At 31.2% G+C, this 12,852-nt stretch overlaps 1 protein-coding gene across 1 annotated transcript; it reads right to left on the bottom strand.

Annotated features, from left to right (window-relative positions):
• Positions 1 to 389: 389 nt before the first annotated feature.
• LOC123533482 (uncharacterized) lies at positions 390 to 7,360 on the bottom strand. The gene is made up of 3 exons (XM_053518250.1): positions 7,126 to 7,360; positions 3,845 to 4,000; positions 390 to 3,216 (listed from the first exon to the last, which is right to left on the bottom strand). Exons 1-3 carry the CDS (start codon positions 7,189 to 7,191, stop codon positions 2,821 to 2,823), a joined length of 618 nt encoding a protein of 205 aa, XP_053374225.1. The 5' UTR covers positions 7,192 to 7,360; the 3' UTR covers positions 390 to 2,820.
• Positions 7,361 to 12,852: the final 5,492 nt, after the last annotated feature.

Consider the following 12,852-nt stretch of genomic DNA (forward strand, 5'->3'; position numbering starts at 1 on the left):
ATATATATTTTAATATGATTCTTCTGTACTCTCCCATGTCTGTTTTTTTTTCTTTATCATTGGTATTGAGTTGTGTTTATACACTATGAGCCCTGGAATTTGTTAATAATCATTTGCCTCATGTTGTCAATACCTTGACCTGAGTAAAATATAGATATTTGTATTTGCACTCTTAATTGGTGACATGATAATTGAAATAATTGGTTTCAAATGTATTAAATTCAACAGAAATATATATATAATAAAATATTATATATATATAATAAAATGTAAAAATATCTGATGTTTGTGTTTCCTTTTTATTTATTATCACTTAATTGCCATTCCAATGACATTTCCATATAAATGAATAATCGTTCTTTTAAAAATTGAGTCCATTGCGCACTTTACCTCCATTGCGCACCATTGCGCACTTTAGGCGTACCGCTATTACTAATTTTCTAATTTCTTAATTACAGTCCGATATCTATATCTCTCACTATGTAAGTTGCACAAAAGTCTTCTACACTGGAATTCTACTTTATCTAATACATGTAGCCTTGAGTGACTGATTTTTAAATCCTGACAGAGATGAGTACAGTCAATAATTATTTTAGTTTGTTCTAAAATGGATTTGTTGATTACAAGACCTCTGATGCATTTCTTAAAATCAGAAGATAGTTAATGATATCACAAAATCACAAAATGATTTTTCTGATGTACTGTAAAATGTATATAAAATAGTAAAGCGACATCCCATATAGATGGATTCGATTTATTGTTGGTCCAGTTAGAAGGGATTTTTTTTTTTGTTTTCAGCGGGTTTGATTACATGATCATTGATTAAACTTAAAACTTTGTCAAAATAAGGTCTAAATTATTTTCCACAAGAATGCATTTCATATTCTTCAATTTTCGTATGAATGTTTTCAACACGTTTATTGTATGTGTCTATATCTCTGCTTTCCACTAATCCGTTTGTTCCGAATACTTCGTCAATGATTTGCTGTCTCTCTTTTTGTGGAAAGCGTACCTGGTCCTCCATATATTTTTATATTTTGTTTCAGATGGCGCGTGTATAAAATGTGTGTACAGCCTGGAAAACATCGTTTAATGGCTGATTTGAAGGCATATTCCTCATCACTACCAATTACTAGCGAAGCTATCTCGGTCTCGAGTATGTTTTTGTGGACGAATTCGTATGAATGAAAGTATGGCCAAAACATATCGGGTGGTCATTTGTTTTTCTTCTTATCACTGAAATGTCTTTATAGCATGTGGGTGTTACATGGAAATCTCCAAGATTGAACGTCTTATCTATGATTAGCACACAACCACCATCTCTACAACAGAAACGTTTGATATCTTCTATCTGTTGGTCCGTATACAGTGTTACTACAGGATGATGAATTCCACTAATATGTTTAACACTATTAACAAATTCATGAGTTTTGGTCATCTCTTCTACACATATTATTTGATCAGCTGAATTGTGCGTGTGACAATTCTCACGAGATTCCCTGTTTAAACCCGCTTTAATGTTTTTCAATTGATTTTCATTCCTTTGTTTTTCATTGTCATCATTTGTCTTTCTATTCATTGTGCGCTCAACAGTTTAGTTCTTATATACGGAATATTATGTTCAAAGTCTTTTGTGCGACCATGATGTTGCCGCGGCGGGAATGTACCTATGTATTCCACGATAGCAACTGTTGTTGGTGCTGAAGGACAAAAGTCTGGGCTGCTCCCTAACCAAGTACATCTTCTTTTAAATTGATTCTTCCCGCTTGGAGAGGCGGAAAGTGTCTGATATAGTCTGTGCACAATCAAAATAGAGTCCTCACTTGGTTGTGGTTCTAGTGGTATGTTCGCGCTTCTTATTTATCTGTCTTTCCACACAGTATTGACCTTGTCTCTTCACAATTGCAGTAAGTTTGTTATTGATAAGTATGAATAATGATATTGGTGTAGACGCATTTTTCCATGCACCACAATCGTCCCATATTTCGGATTTTTTTACCTATTTTACGGTTTTCAACAAAATACGTCCCGTCCTTCGTGCCACATGGACTTTCTTCCAGTATCACATAGTGTCCTTTGAAGACATTGTCAGTGTTATGAAGGTCCATAAATTTGTTCCCAAGAGGCCCACACGAGAATTCTTCAGGTTCATTGTCCGGAACTGTCGTGTTGATTTCAGTGATTCGAAGGAGGTGTTTGTTTTAACGCTGTCTTCTGACAGTTGTATTTTCTCATTTTCAGGTTCTTCATTTATGGTCGATAAATCATTCCGTACATACTTTTCCAATGGCGGTGACGGTGGGATTTCGTCATCAATGTCATAATGATTGTAAGTTTCCCTGACCTTTTCACCTGTGTGTGGTTCACAAGTATCTACTTTCTCGTAACTGTTTGAATGTTCATTGTGTTTTGAGCACGTTTCGTCATCTGTTTCAGGCATGTGGACATCTTCAGTTACTTATGCTTCAATCTGTTTGGAGATCGGAACAGAGAATGTGTGCTTGATGCTGAAGAATGATTGGTAGCTGGTGTTATACTTTCTTCTTGCCGAGCAGACTGTCTAGGAACACCAACGAGAGGTACAAAATGATTTGGCGTCCACTCTTTTCTCTGACGTTTGGAGACGTTTTCCCCGAAAGCATTTCTGTCTGGTACCGACGTGTGTGTCCACATAATGGTTATTCGCCCTTTTTCTGGATCTGCGAACGGCGTTTTGAATGAAGTGTTCAGAGACTGAAAGGCGATATGCTTGCTACCATTTACATTTGGTTACATTGAATCTATTTGCATGTTGAGTAGAAATGACACGGCAATCATTCGTCAAACTGAGGAATATGAACCAGGTTTAGTACAGTCTACATAATCCTTGTCATAATCAGGGGAAATTAACACTAGTCTTGGATACAATTTATGTCGTAGAATTTTGTTTTTGTTATTGATCATCTCGACACAACACCTAAACCTTAACTCGACACTCATAGATTCATCGCCCACAAGACAGGTTGATATTGCATTAAAAGGGCAGTCGCCGTCCCCTGTACTACGTAGTGCAGCCTTTGTATTGGCGTGGTAGTGATTCAAGAAGATGTTAGCTACATGATCCTGTTTGTGGCTGCTGAAGTCAGAATGTAGTGTGTTTTCAACAGGCTGTGATTTCAGGAAGAGTGTTTCTCTGTTCACGGCGATTTTCAGCATCTTCAGCCCCAGTTTAGCTGCCTGTTAATAAAGAGTAAGCAATTACGTAGTGCCATCTTGTAAACATACGGAAGAAATTAATTAACGTCTTTAACTAAAATAACGTCAAACCCGTTAAAAACGGCAAAAACGTCAGTTACGGTAATACCCATGTATACGCCAACAGTGCGCATAACATCACGTGTGAAAATATGTTGTTTAACATATATGTAATGGGCCTTTTGTTTCTAAAATAAATCTTCATCAGAATAAATGAAATAAAGCAAGGGCGTTGCAATCATTATCTGAAATGGAAGCATGCGCTTACGTAACTTGGAGAGGCAGAAGATGTACATTGTAGTCAATACGACGTTATCTAACATATGAAGTCATAACATCTAACAAACAGACATTAGTCCCAGGTACTGTGAAGTGCCGCCTCCGTATCAAAATGCTCCTTCAACTGAACATAACTTGTATTTCAGAGACGGAAGATGTACTTCTTACAGTCTCGCCTTTATATCGTCAAGACGATATCTACCTTTAGAAGTTATAACATCTAACAAACAGACAGTAGTCCCAGGTACTGTGAAGTGCCGCCTCCGTACTGAAATGCTCCTTCAAAAATGTATATTTTGTGCCAACTTAAACGTTATACTAATGCATTTACCTTTTTCAGCCTTTCAGTTCCCATAAGGAAGTCAAATGAGCCGTCGTCGCAGCTTCGGCAAACAATACAGATATAACCAAGCGGTGTACCTGTCCAGTCTTTGCTCTCTGCTTTGTCGATATTCTGACAACTGTAGTGCAGCCATGACTGACAAATCTGTAATATTAATTATATATTCAAGAAATACTTCACATTAAAACGTAGCTTTAACCTTATCTATACACGATGGGTGGTTATACGAAGGCGCAGCCCAGAAATGGTAGTACGACTTGCAGAGGATTATTCTGCAAAGTGAATAACCAACTTAAAGATGTTTTTCACAATTATTTCTAGCGGACAGAATTTTCTATAACTTTGCATACTTATAGACTGATGTATGACAAGTTAAAATAAAAAATAAAAATGACCCGTACCCGTGCTTTTTTACAATATTCAAAGTTTATGAAAAACTCAAAATAGGTATTTTTCCGGAAGAAACAATTTATACATGTCATAATAAAACTACTGCGAACAACTATTTACTTAAAATTTCACTCTGATGTTACTGTTTATGCATTACAATTAATGAAACGATATTTTTGCGCGAGTGCGCTGCACATCCGACAATTATGTACTTTCAGCGGCGAATCTTGAACTTTACGCATAAAATATTGTGATGAACTCCTTTAATATATTTCTAGCTTAATCAAGACAGTTGTTCAATGTGACATTTCGTTATTCATAAATGTTTCCCTCCGCCACCCCCCCATCCCCAATTGTATTATATGTTTATATTGTTTCTTTATCCCCATATTGTATTTTGAATACTTGGGTGAATAAAAGTAATGTTGTAAAAAATGGGAAATTAGTTCCTTATACATGCAAAATAACAGATCGGACAAAATCTGTGATTGTACACATGAATATAAAACAAATTTTCCAATAACCCGTGAACAAGTATGCACAAACAGTTTAAGTGGATTTTTCAAAATTATAATACATGTTAATTTTTTTATCATCAATTTTGGTACACGTACACAATAAACGCGTGTAGTGCCATTATTTATTAGTATATTCGTTTACAATTTTCACCAACGCTCGAGAAAGAATATAGATTGAATTCCATACCGAAAAAAAAAACATATCGACAAAAAATGTACTCAAATGGTTAAACGGTCAATTTTACAAGAAAATACCCAAAAAATTTCATACAGCACGATCTTAAATCTTACTTTCGTTATAAAAGAAAATAGATATTACATTTTCATTTCATTTCATTTATTGGCAAATCGGCATTACAAATGCCTTTGACCATTTACAAAATCTATTACAAATATGGTCAAGACATATTGACATAAAATATAGAAACAATTATAACATACAAATAAAGCGGAACATATCATCCAAAAAGATAACATAGTAAACAAAACTAAGAAGCGGTTAAAACTTCAAGGGTTTGTTTCCGTAATTTAAAAGCTTCGCTTACATATTTAGCATTTTTAATCACTCTTTTCTTATTAGTAGATGACATAATATTTATGAATTTCTGTACAGACGGCCAGGCTGTATTTATAAAATATTTCTGTCTAATGTTTGAATACTTGTTACAACAAAGTAGGAAGTGATATTCGGACTCAACAAAATGACTTGAGCACATTTTACAGACACACTGTTGTCTATCAATACCAGTATAACGTCCAACCTCAATCTCCAGGCTATGCGATGCAGTTCTAAAACTTGTGTATTGCCTTCTCAATAAATTGCTTTGCAATATATCCAAATATTTCTCATAACAGAATTCTACTTTAAATTTTCTATAATATTCCAATTTTGATATATTTTGAATCGACGCATTTGTATATACTGATCGCGTAACCGTTGTTTAAACATATTATAATAGTTACAATTTGAATCAAAATTCAAAAAGACATCACTAAAGCCTAAATCATCTAACAAAGATTTAATTTTATGAGATCATGAATTTACATTTCGGCTATTGCATTGTTCAACAGATAGTCTATACATAGGCATATCTTGGTTTTTCATGATTTTTATCCAATATTTTTAAGCCCTCTCTTTCATGATAACAGACAATAGAAAACGACCAAGTTCTCGAAAAACAGCCAAGTTTTGGGTTTGATTACGCACACCTAAGACATATTTACAAAATCGTAAATGAATTTTATCTATTTCTTTAAAATCGTATATTCCCCAAATATCAGACGCATACAATAGAATAGGTGCAACCATTGTATCAAAAAGTGATAATTTCGTTCTAACATCTAGATTAAACCTACTAAATAGAGACAGCAAATTGCTATATGCCCTTAAGGCTTACAAACTATGGGCATAATATTCAGACTTTTGGACGGAAAATATAAAAAACAGAATAGAAAAATCTTAAATAATGAATAAACGGCAGGAATTTAAAAACATGGACTAAAACGTTTTATTGTACACTTCCATAACTTGCATACGTAGTTCTTGTTTAGAAAGTGGCGCTCGCTTGCTATTGGATAAAAAAGTCGAGGGAGGAGCTTATTAAACAGCGGTCAATTTAATTTGTTAGTGGGTGGAATTTAATAAAGCCAGGAAAATTAATCAGTCTTATCTTTTAGCTAGAACTATAAAGATAAATACGTGAAATTAACATAATTACTTTAAGCAATCATTTTGGAAAACCAATTTTGTCACGAGCGTAGCGTAAATGTACCAGGGTTGAAATAAAAAAAAGTTGAATTTAGTTAATTTTTGTCTCTTAATATGTGCAACGAAATAACGAAATATATCATCATAGATATTCATTTGTTAGTTAAGGCACGTATAACTTGCGAATTATTTTTACTAATTCTTACTAATGAAAATCGGAAAAGCGTTTGTCACTAGACGAACACGCCTTTTATATACACATGAAAATTACATGGTATAACATGATATACAAATACATGGTATAATATAAACTACAACTGTGTGGTTTAAATTCCATTTCGTGATATTTTCGCAGCTATCGGTAGTTGAAAAGACATTGTATATCAATTTTACTAATATACACATACCTGTAAATTAAATTCAATTTCGATTTATTGCATAAAGCGTGTTAACACAATGTCTATAGCAAATACAAAAAAAAAATATGATATGGAGCACAGGGAGTTAGAATTAAACTAATAAGTCAATAAGTCAATAAACGACAATTAATGTATAAATCCAATTATGCTAATTTTCTTATTTGAATGTAATATATTACCACAATCAAACAACAATCAAACAACAATTCAAAACATTAAAACGAAAATTCTTACCTCACAGTAAATACAACCCGTTTTACAATTTTCCAGACACACTGAACAAGCGTATTTCTTAGACATTAAAGGTTATAACACACTAAATAGCCACCACTATATATTCTATATAAAATGACAAGTTTTCACAATGCTGCAATACACACCTAGACCCATTTTAAATTTCTTTAGCTTACATTTTCTTGTAGATCAACATTAATACTGTAAAAATATCCAAAGAAAAGTAGGGGTCATGTTTGATGAAAAAAAATATTTCTGGTAAAACGGGCCCAAACCGTAATTTTTCATGAAAGACAATCACAATTTGGGGTAGGGGGTTGAAAAAATTTTCAATTTTAAAATCGTTTGGGTCTTTTTAACATGCAAATGCTACAGTTGTCAAGTATAGGCATGCATTATGATTTCAAAAAAATTTTATGCAATATTTAAGGAAAAAATCCTTCTTACAGAAAAAAAAAATGGAATTTTTTTGAATCCGCCATTTTGCGAACCATTTTTTCATAGGTGCTCAGGCTATTTAGTGTCGTATGCAAAAAATTTTTTTAAAAGTTTTTTTTGTATCTTTTAACAGGTGGGGGATGCGTAACCGGATATTGCCAAAAAGTGATAAGGTATTTTCCGAAAAAGTGATTATTTTTCGTCAAAAGGAAAGTAAAATCCGATTTACTATTGTATTAACTTACAGAAAAAAAAGACATTTTTTTCAAAACTAATACTATGTTTTGCTTTCACAAGCGAAAAAATGGGTCAATTTTAAAGTAGGATGCTAAAATTTTTTGTTTAAAATAAAAAAAAGTTTATCATTTGAAAAATGCTTTTCCCCTTTAAAAATTTTGCCCCGATCCAAAACCCTATTTGCTTTGTGGGAAAATCTAAATCGTAGTTCTATTTATCAATACAAAGAAAAAATGTGAAAATTTAGTTTGCAAATGTTCAAATTAGGGAAATCGGTGATAATGAGGTCGATGGGGTCTGGATTGATTTTTAAAAAGTAAATTTGTACTGTGTTTTGCATTTTGGTTGTATGAGTATTGATATTGAAAAAAGGGTGCATGTTTTCAGCATTTATGGTCAAAGATGACGGGCATGAAATTCCCTTTGGGCCTAAATGAGGGAAAATGTCTTTTTTTTTTGCAGATGAAGTTAGATTCACAGCGAAAAAAACAAGCACCAGTTTGAACACTGTTATTAAAAACTTACATTACAGCGATATCCCAAATCCCCCGGAAACTGTCTAAAGAAGTCGTCCCCGGTAAAGCCCCCAGCCAAAAGTTACCCGTGGAATTTAATTTTTATTTTAAGGGAACCAGGATATGATGACAAGTGTGGAAAAGGTTCACTTTAAAAGAAGGCAAACATGAAAATATGTTATCCTTTGCTTTCATACTACAAAAGAGCCCTAAACCTTGGTAAATTTGACGACCTTTATGTTTATGGTGTCAATAGTTCAAGGTAAATTGGTAGGGGCTTAAAATTTTTAAAAGTTTTTCCCTCCTCAATAACCCTAGACACTTTTAAACGAAAAATTTTCGAACTTTTCTTTTAAATTTTCTAAAAAATATAATCAAGATTTATATTGGTTTAAAATGCTTTGTCAGAAAGGTAATTGCTACCACTTGCTTCTTCGAAACAAAATGGGAGTCATTGCATGAGCAATTTGTTTAAATTAGGAGGAATGTGCCATGTGTTATTCTTGAAAGTTTTTTGCACCTTCTTTGCAAGTTAATGTCTTTCTATGCAAAAATTGTTTCATTTTAGTGACCAATTTTTCCTTTTGCCCAAAATGTATATTTTTTCAAGGTCAACTTCGAACTATAAAAAAAGTCGGGAATCACTTGGGCATTTCGTTTTTTTTTCATGTTACAAACTTTTGAATGTCAATTTTTTAGATTTTTTGGGTTTAAACATATATTTTTTTCCCAACTTAATAACTTATTTTTTTAAATACATTACAAGTATATTGGTGGAAAGGTTAAAAACGAAAAAAAAAATTTATGAGTTCTTCCCCCATCTTTTATTTCTTTGTATTTTTTTGAATTTGTGTTTGTTTTCAAGTTGTTTAATAAATATTTCAATGTACATGTTTTTTATTTTTATCAAAAAAAAACATTACTTTTCAATATTATTTGGTGGTAAAAAAATCTGTCAAAACGGAACTTTTCGTATCAATGCCAAATCTTAGTGGAAGTAATGTACACTATCACATTTATGCAGTAACTAGCTGCTTCTTTTAATGTAAATAAGTACTTTGTCTTGTTTTCCCCTTTTCCCTTTTTAAATTTAGCGTCAAAAACGCGGTCTTGTTATGCAAAAAATTTGTTAACTGAAAAATCAGTGGAAGGTTTATAAGTGCTCTTCAAAACAATTTGTATTTTTCATAAAAACCCCGTATTAACCCGTTGTCGATGAAAACATTTTGCGACGTCAAGAAATATAGAAAACTTAAAATCGAAAAAAAAAAAAATTCTTGCAACTAAACTGATTTAAAAGGGTATTTTTCATCCCTTATTTGTCAATTCTTCTTAGACTGTAAAAAAATCTCCCCGAAAAAACCCGGCTATGGGTTGCTCGTGTTTCATGAAAGTTCCATGTCATGGGTATGTGTCTCGATTATGTTTTTTTTAGGTAGCATGTGTAAAAAAAGGGGTTCTGCAGATGGGGGTTGGGGGGCATACATTTCCCCTGCCGCAATGAACAGGCTATCACCCTTTTTTTTCTTTGTACAAATCAAAATTTCTTTCGTTGCAAATTGGTTCTTTGTGAACGGGTTCTTTTTGAAACAAGTATTTGATATTTTCTGAAAAACAGTGTTTTCTGCTTTTTTTTCTGTTTTTTGTCTGTTGCAATTTGTAATTTACTTTTTTGCCGTTTTTTGGGCGTTAGGGACTATAATTTTCTCGTCATTTTGGTGGTGTTCAACAAAATGACAACAATGGCTTAAATTCGTTCGTCCGCAGCCCTAAACACACATAAACAAGTTGAATCTGCAAAAGGAAAAAAAAAAAACACATATAGTATTTATTAGTAGGGCTGGACTTTCTGCTAATATTGACAGAAGTATTGTGACATCCAAAATTTCAAAAATTTTACAAAAAAAACCTTTAACTGTTTTTGAGATAATTTGTGTAAAATCAATTAAAATCAATGCTAATGGAAGAATAGAAATTTATATATATTTTCAAGCTAAAACGTAACAAAAATTTCCCGCTGTTGCCTTGTGAAAAGGGTTTCGTTTTTGAGCTTATTCATGAATTACAACAAAATAAAAGTATAAAAATAATGTAAAAAAACCCGTATCTTCAGGGGTAAAGAAAATTTTGTTTTTTACTTTGGGAAAAAAATGTATGTCATTTTGTAGATTATTCTATAAAAATCGCGATAAAGTAAACAAACACAGTACAGTAAAACTTGTAAGCAATACTCGACATAATTTGCAATTTCACGTCACCATCGAGTATTTATATCATTTTTCCGCATTTGAACATTTCAAAGCTGAAATTTTGACATTTTTTTGTATGTAACTAGTGAATCTACGATTTAGAATTTTTATCACAAAACAAAAATGCGATACCCGGGGAAAATGTGTCCCCGACCCGCTTTATCGATGATAAAAAGCCTTTTATACAAATTTTTTGCATTTCCTAAAGATTGACTAAATTTTTCGCTTGTGAAAGCAATAACAGTATTAGTTATTAAAAACAAGCCTTTTCTTTTAGAAATATAATCAATAGGAAATAGGTGTTTTATTACCTTGTTGCGAAAAAAAAAACCGTTTTCGGAAAAAAAAACCTTTTCATTAAAAGGCAATATCGGGTACGATCTACCGTGTTTAAAGGGAATATCTTTTCGTAAAAAATAAATCATTATTTAAAAGTTCAAACTGTCTAATATTTTTATGAACTATGTTTGAAAAATACGGTTTTTATTTAAATTTTAAAACAACAAAACACAAAAATTCGTAATTTTTCTTTTGGTAAAATAATTTTTCATCAAGAAAAAAAATTTCAAAATACAAAGATGCTAAAATAAAATTTTGTAACTTGTTTTTTTAATCAATTCTTTTACAATGTATGATTTTTTTATGGCATTTCTTATTAAGGTAAAACCTTTATCCTGGGAAAATTTAAAAACCTTTTTCATTAAAAATATTTTTTTTTTTTTTTTGGGGTTTTTTTTTTTTTTTTTTTTAAAAAAGTTTTTTTTTTTGTTTTTTTTTTTTTTTTGATTTGTTTTTTTTTGTGTTTTGGTTTTTTTGGTTTTTTTTTTTGTTTTTGGAAAGGGGTTTTTGTTGGTTTTGTTTTTGTTTTTTTGTTTTTTTCTTTTTTTGTTTTTCCTTTTGTGGGTTTTGAAAAAAAGGGGGTTTTTTTTTTTGGTTTTTTTCTTTTTTGGTTTTTTTTGGTTTTTTGTTTGTTTTTTTTGTTTTTTTGATTTGGGTTTTTTTGGTTTTTTTATTTTTTTTGTTTTTTTGTTTTTTTTTTTTTTTTTTTGTGTTGTGTTGTTTTTTTTTGTTTTTTTTTTTTGTTTTTTTTTTTTTTTTTTTTTGGGGTTTAAAAGGGTTTTTTTTTTTATATTTTTTTTTTTGATTGTTTTGGTTTTGTTTTTTTTTTATTTTTGCCTTTTTTAAATACAAGATGCATAATTAAAAATATTTGTAAATTGTTTTCAATCAATTCATGTACAAATGTATGTATATTATTATATGTGCATTTCTCTATTAAGGTAAAACCTTTATACCTGGAAATTAAACCAAACTTTACATTAAAACATATTTTTGATATTTACTGCGTGATTAGGTTAGGATTATCTTTCATGTTTCAAATTTGTTTTAAAAATGACCAAATTCTTTGCAATTAAACAAACAATTAATAATACAGTTTTATTTCATATAAATCCATTAGGCTAAGAAACCCATGAGGCATACAAGTACAAACTTTTATGGTGAATAGTAACAGCAATACACAAATATTGACTATGAATACATATGACACAAGTAAGTAAATATCATAATTATATAGTTTATCCCAATGGAGAAGGTTCTATTAAGTTGAAAGCAATCTCTAGCTTTCAATGTCATTTTCATACATGTACATATAACTATACATTTTACAACACAATCAAATGTCTATAACATTCCAGTTGTGCGTCATCTTAAAAGAAACGAAAAAGAAAGGTGACTGGCTGGAATAGAACTGCATGTACTTACATCATGCAAGAATATATATAAATACAATATGAGAAAAATAAACAGTCAAAAAGTGCAAAATTATCAGAATCATTATTTATATTGATATTCTTATTCACAGCACTATGGTTTTGTTATCAAGGACCTTTCTAGAAAATTCATTTATATTTCAGGGTATTATAACATTGCATAATATAACATTAATGATTACCATATAACACTTCATTGCGTTTCTTAAAAGCACTGTATATGAATGTTCCAAGCTTTCTTACAATCATTTTGTTTTCATTATTTAATAAGTCTACAAATTTAAACATGTTTGGTCTTCTCCAATATTTCGATGGTATATATGTGCGTCTAAGTTCATTATATATTACACATTCTATTATAAAATGATACTCGTCTTCTAAGACGTTACAAATATGACATAATCTTTCATTTAATAGTGTAGCTGCTGGTCTTGACCAACGCCCTGCTTCTACTTGTAATCTATGAGAAGAAACTCTTAATCTCACTAATGATTGACAAAATCTATCGTTTGTAAA

Source organism: Mercenaria mercenaria, chromosome 11 (assembly GCF_021730395.1).
Source record: "Mercenaria mercenaria strain notata chromosome 11, MADL_Memer_1, whole genome shotgun sequence".
NCBI lineage: Eukaryota > Metazoa > Mollusca > Bivalvia > Venerida > Veneridae > Mercenaria > Mercenaria mercenaria.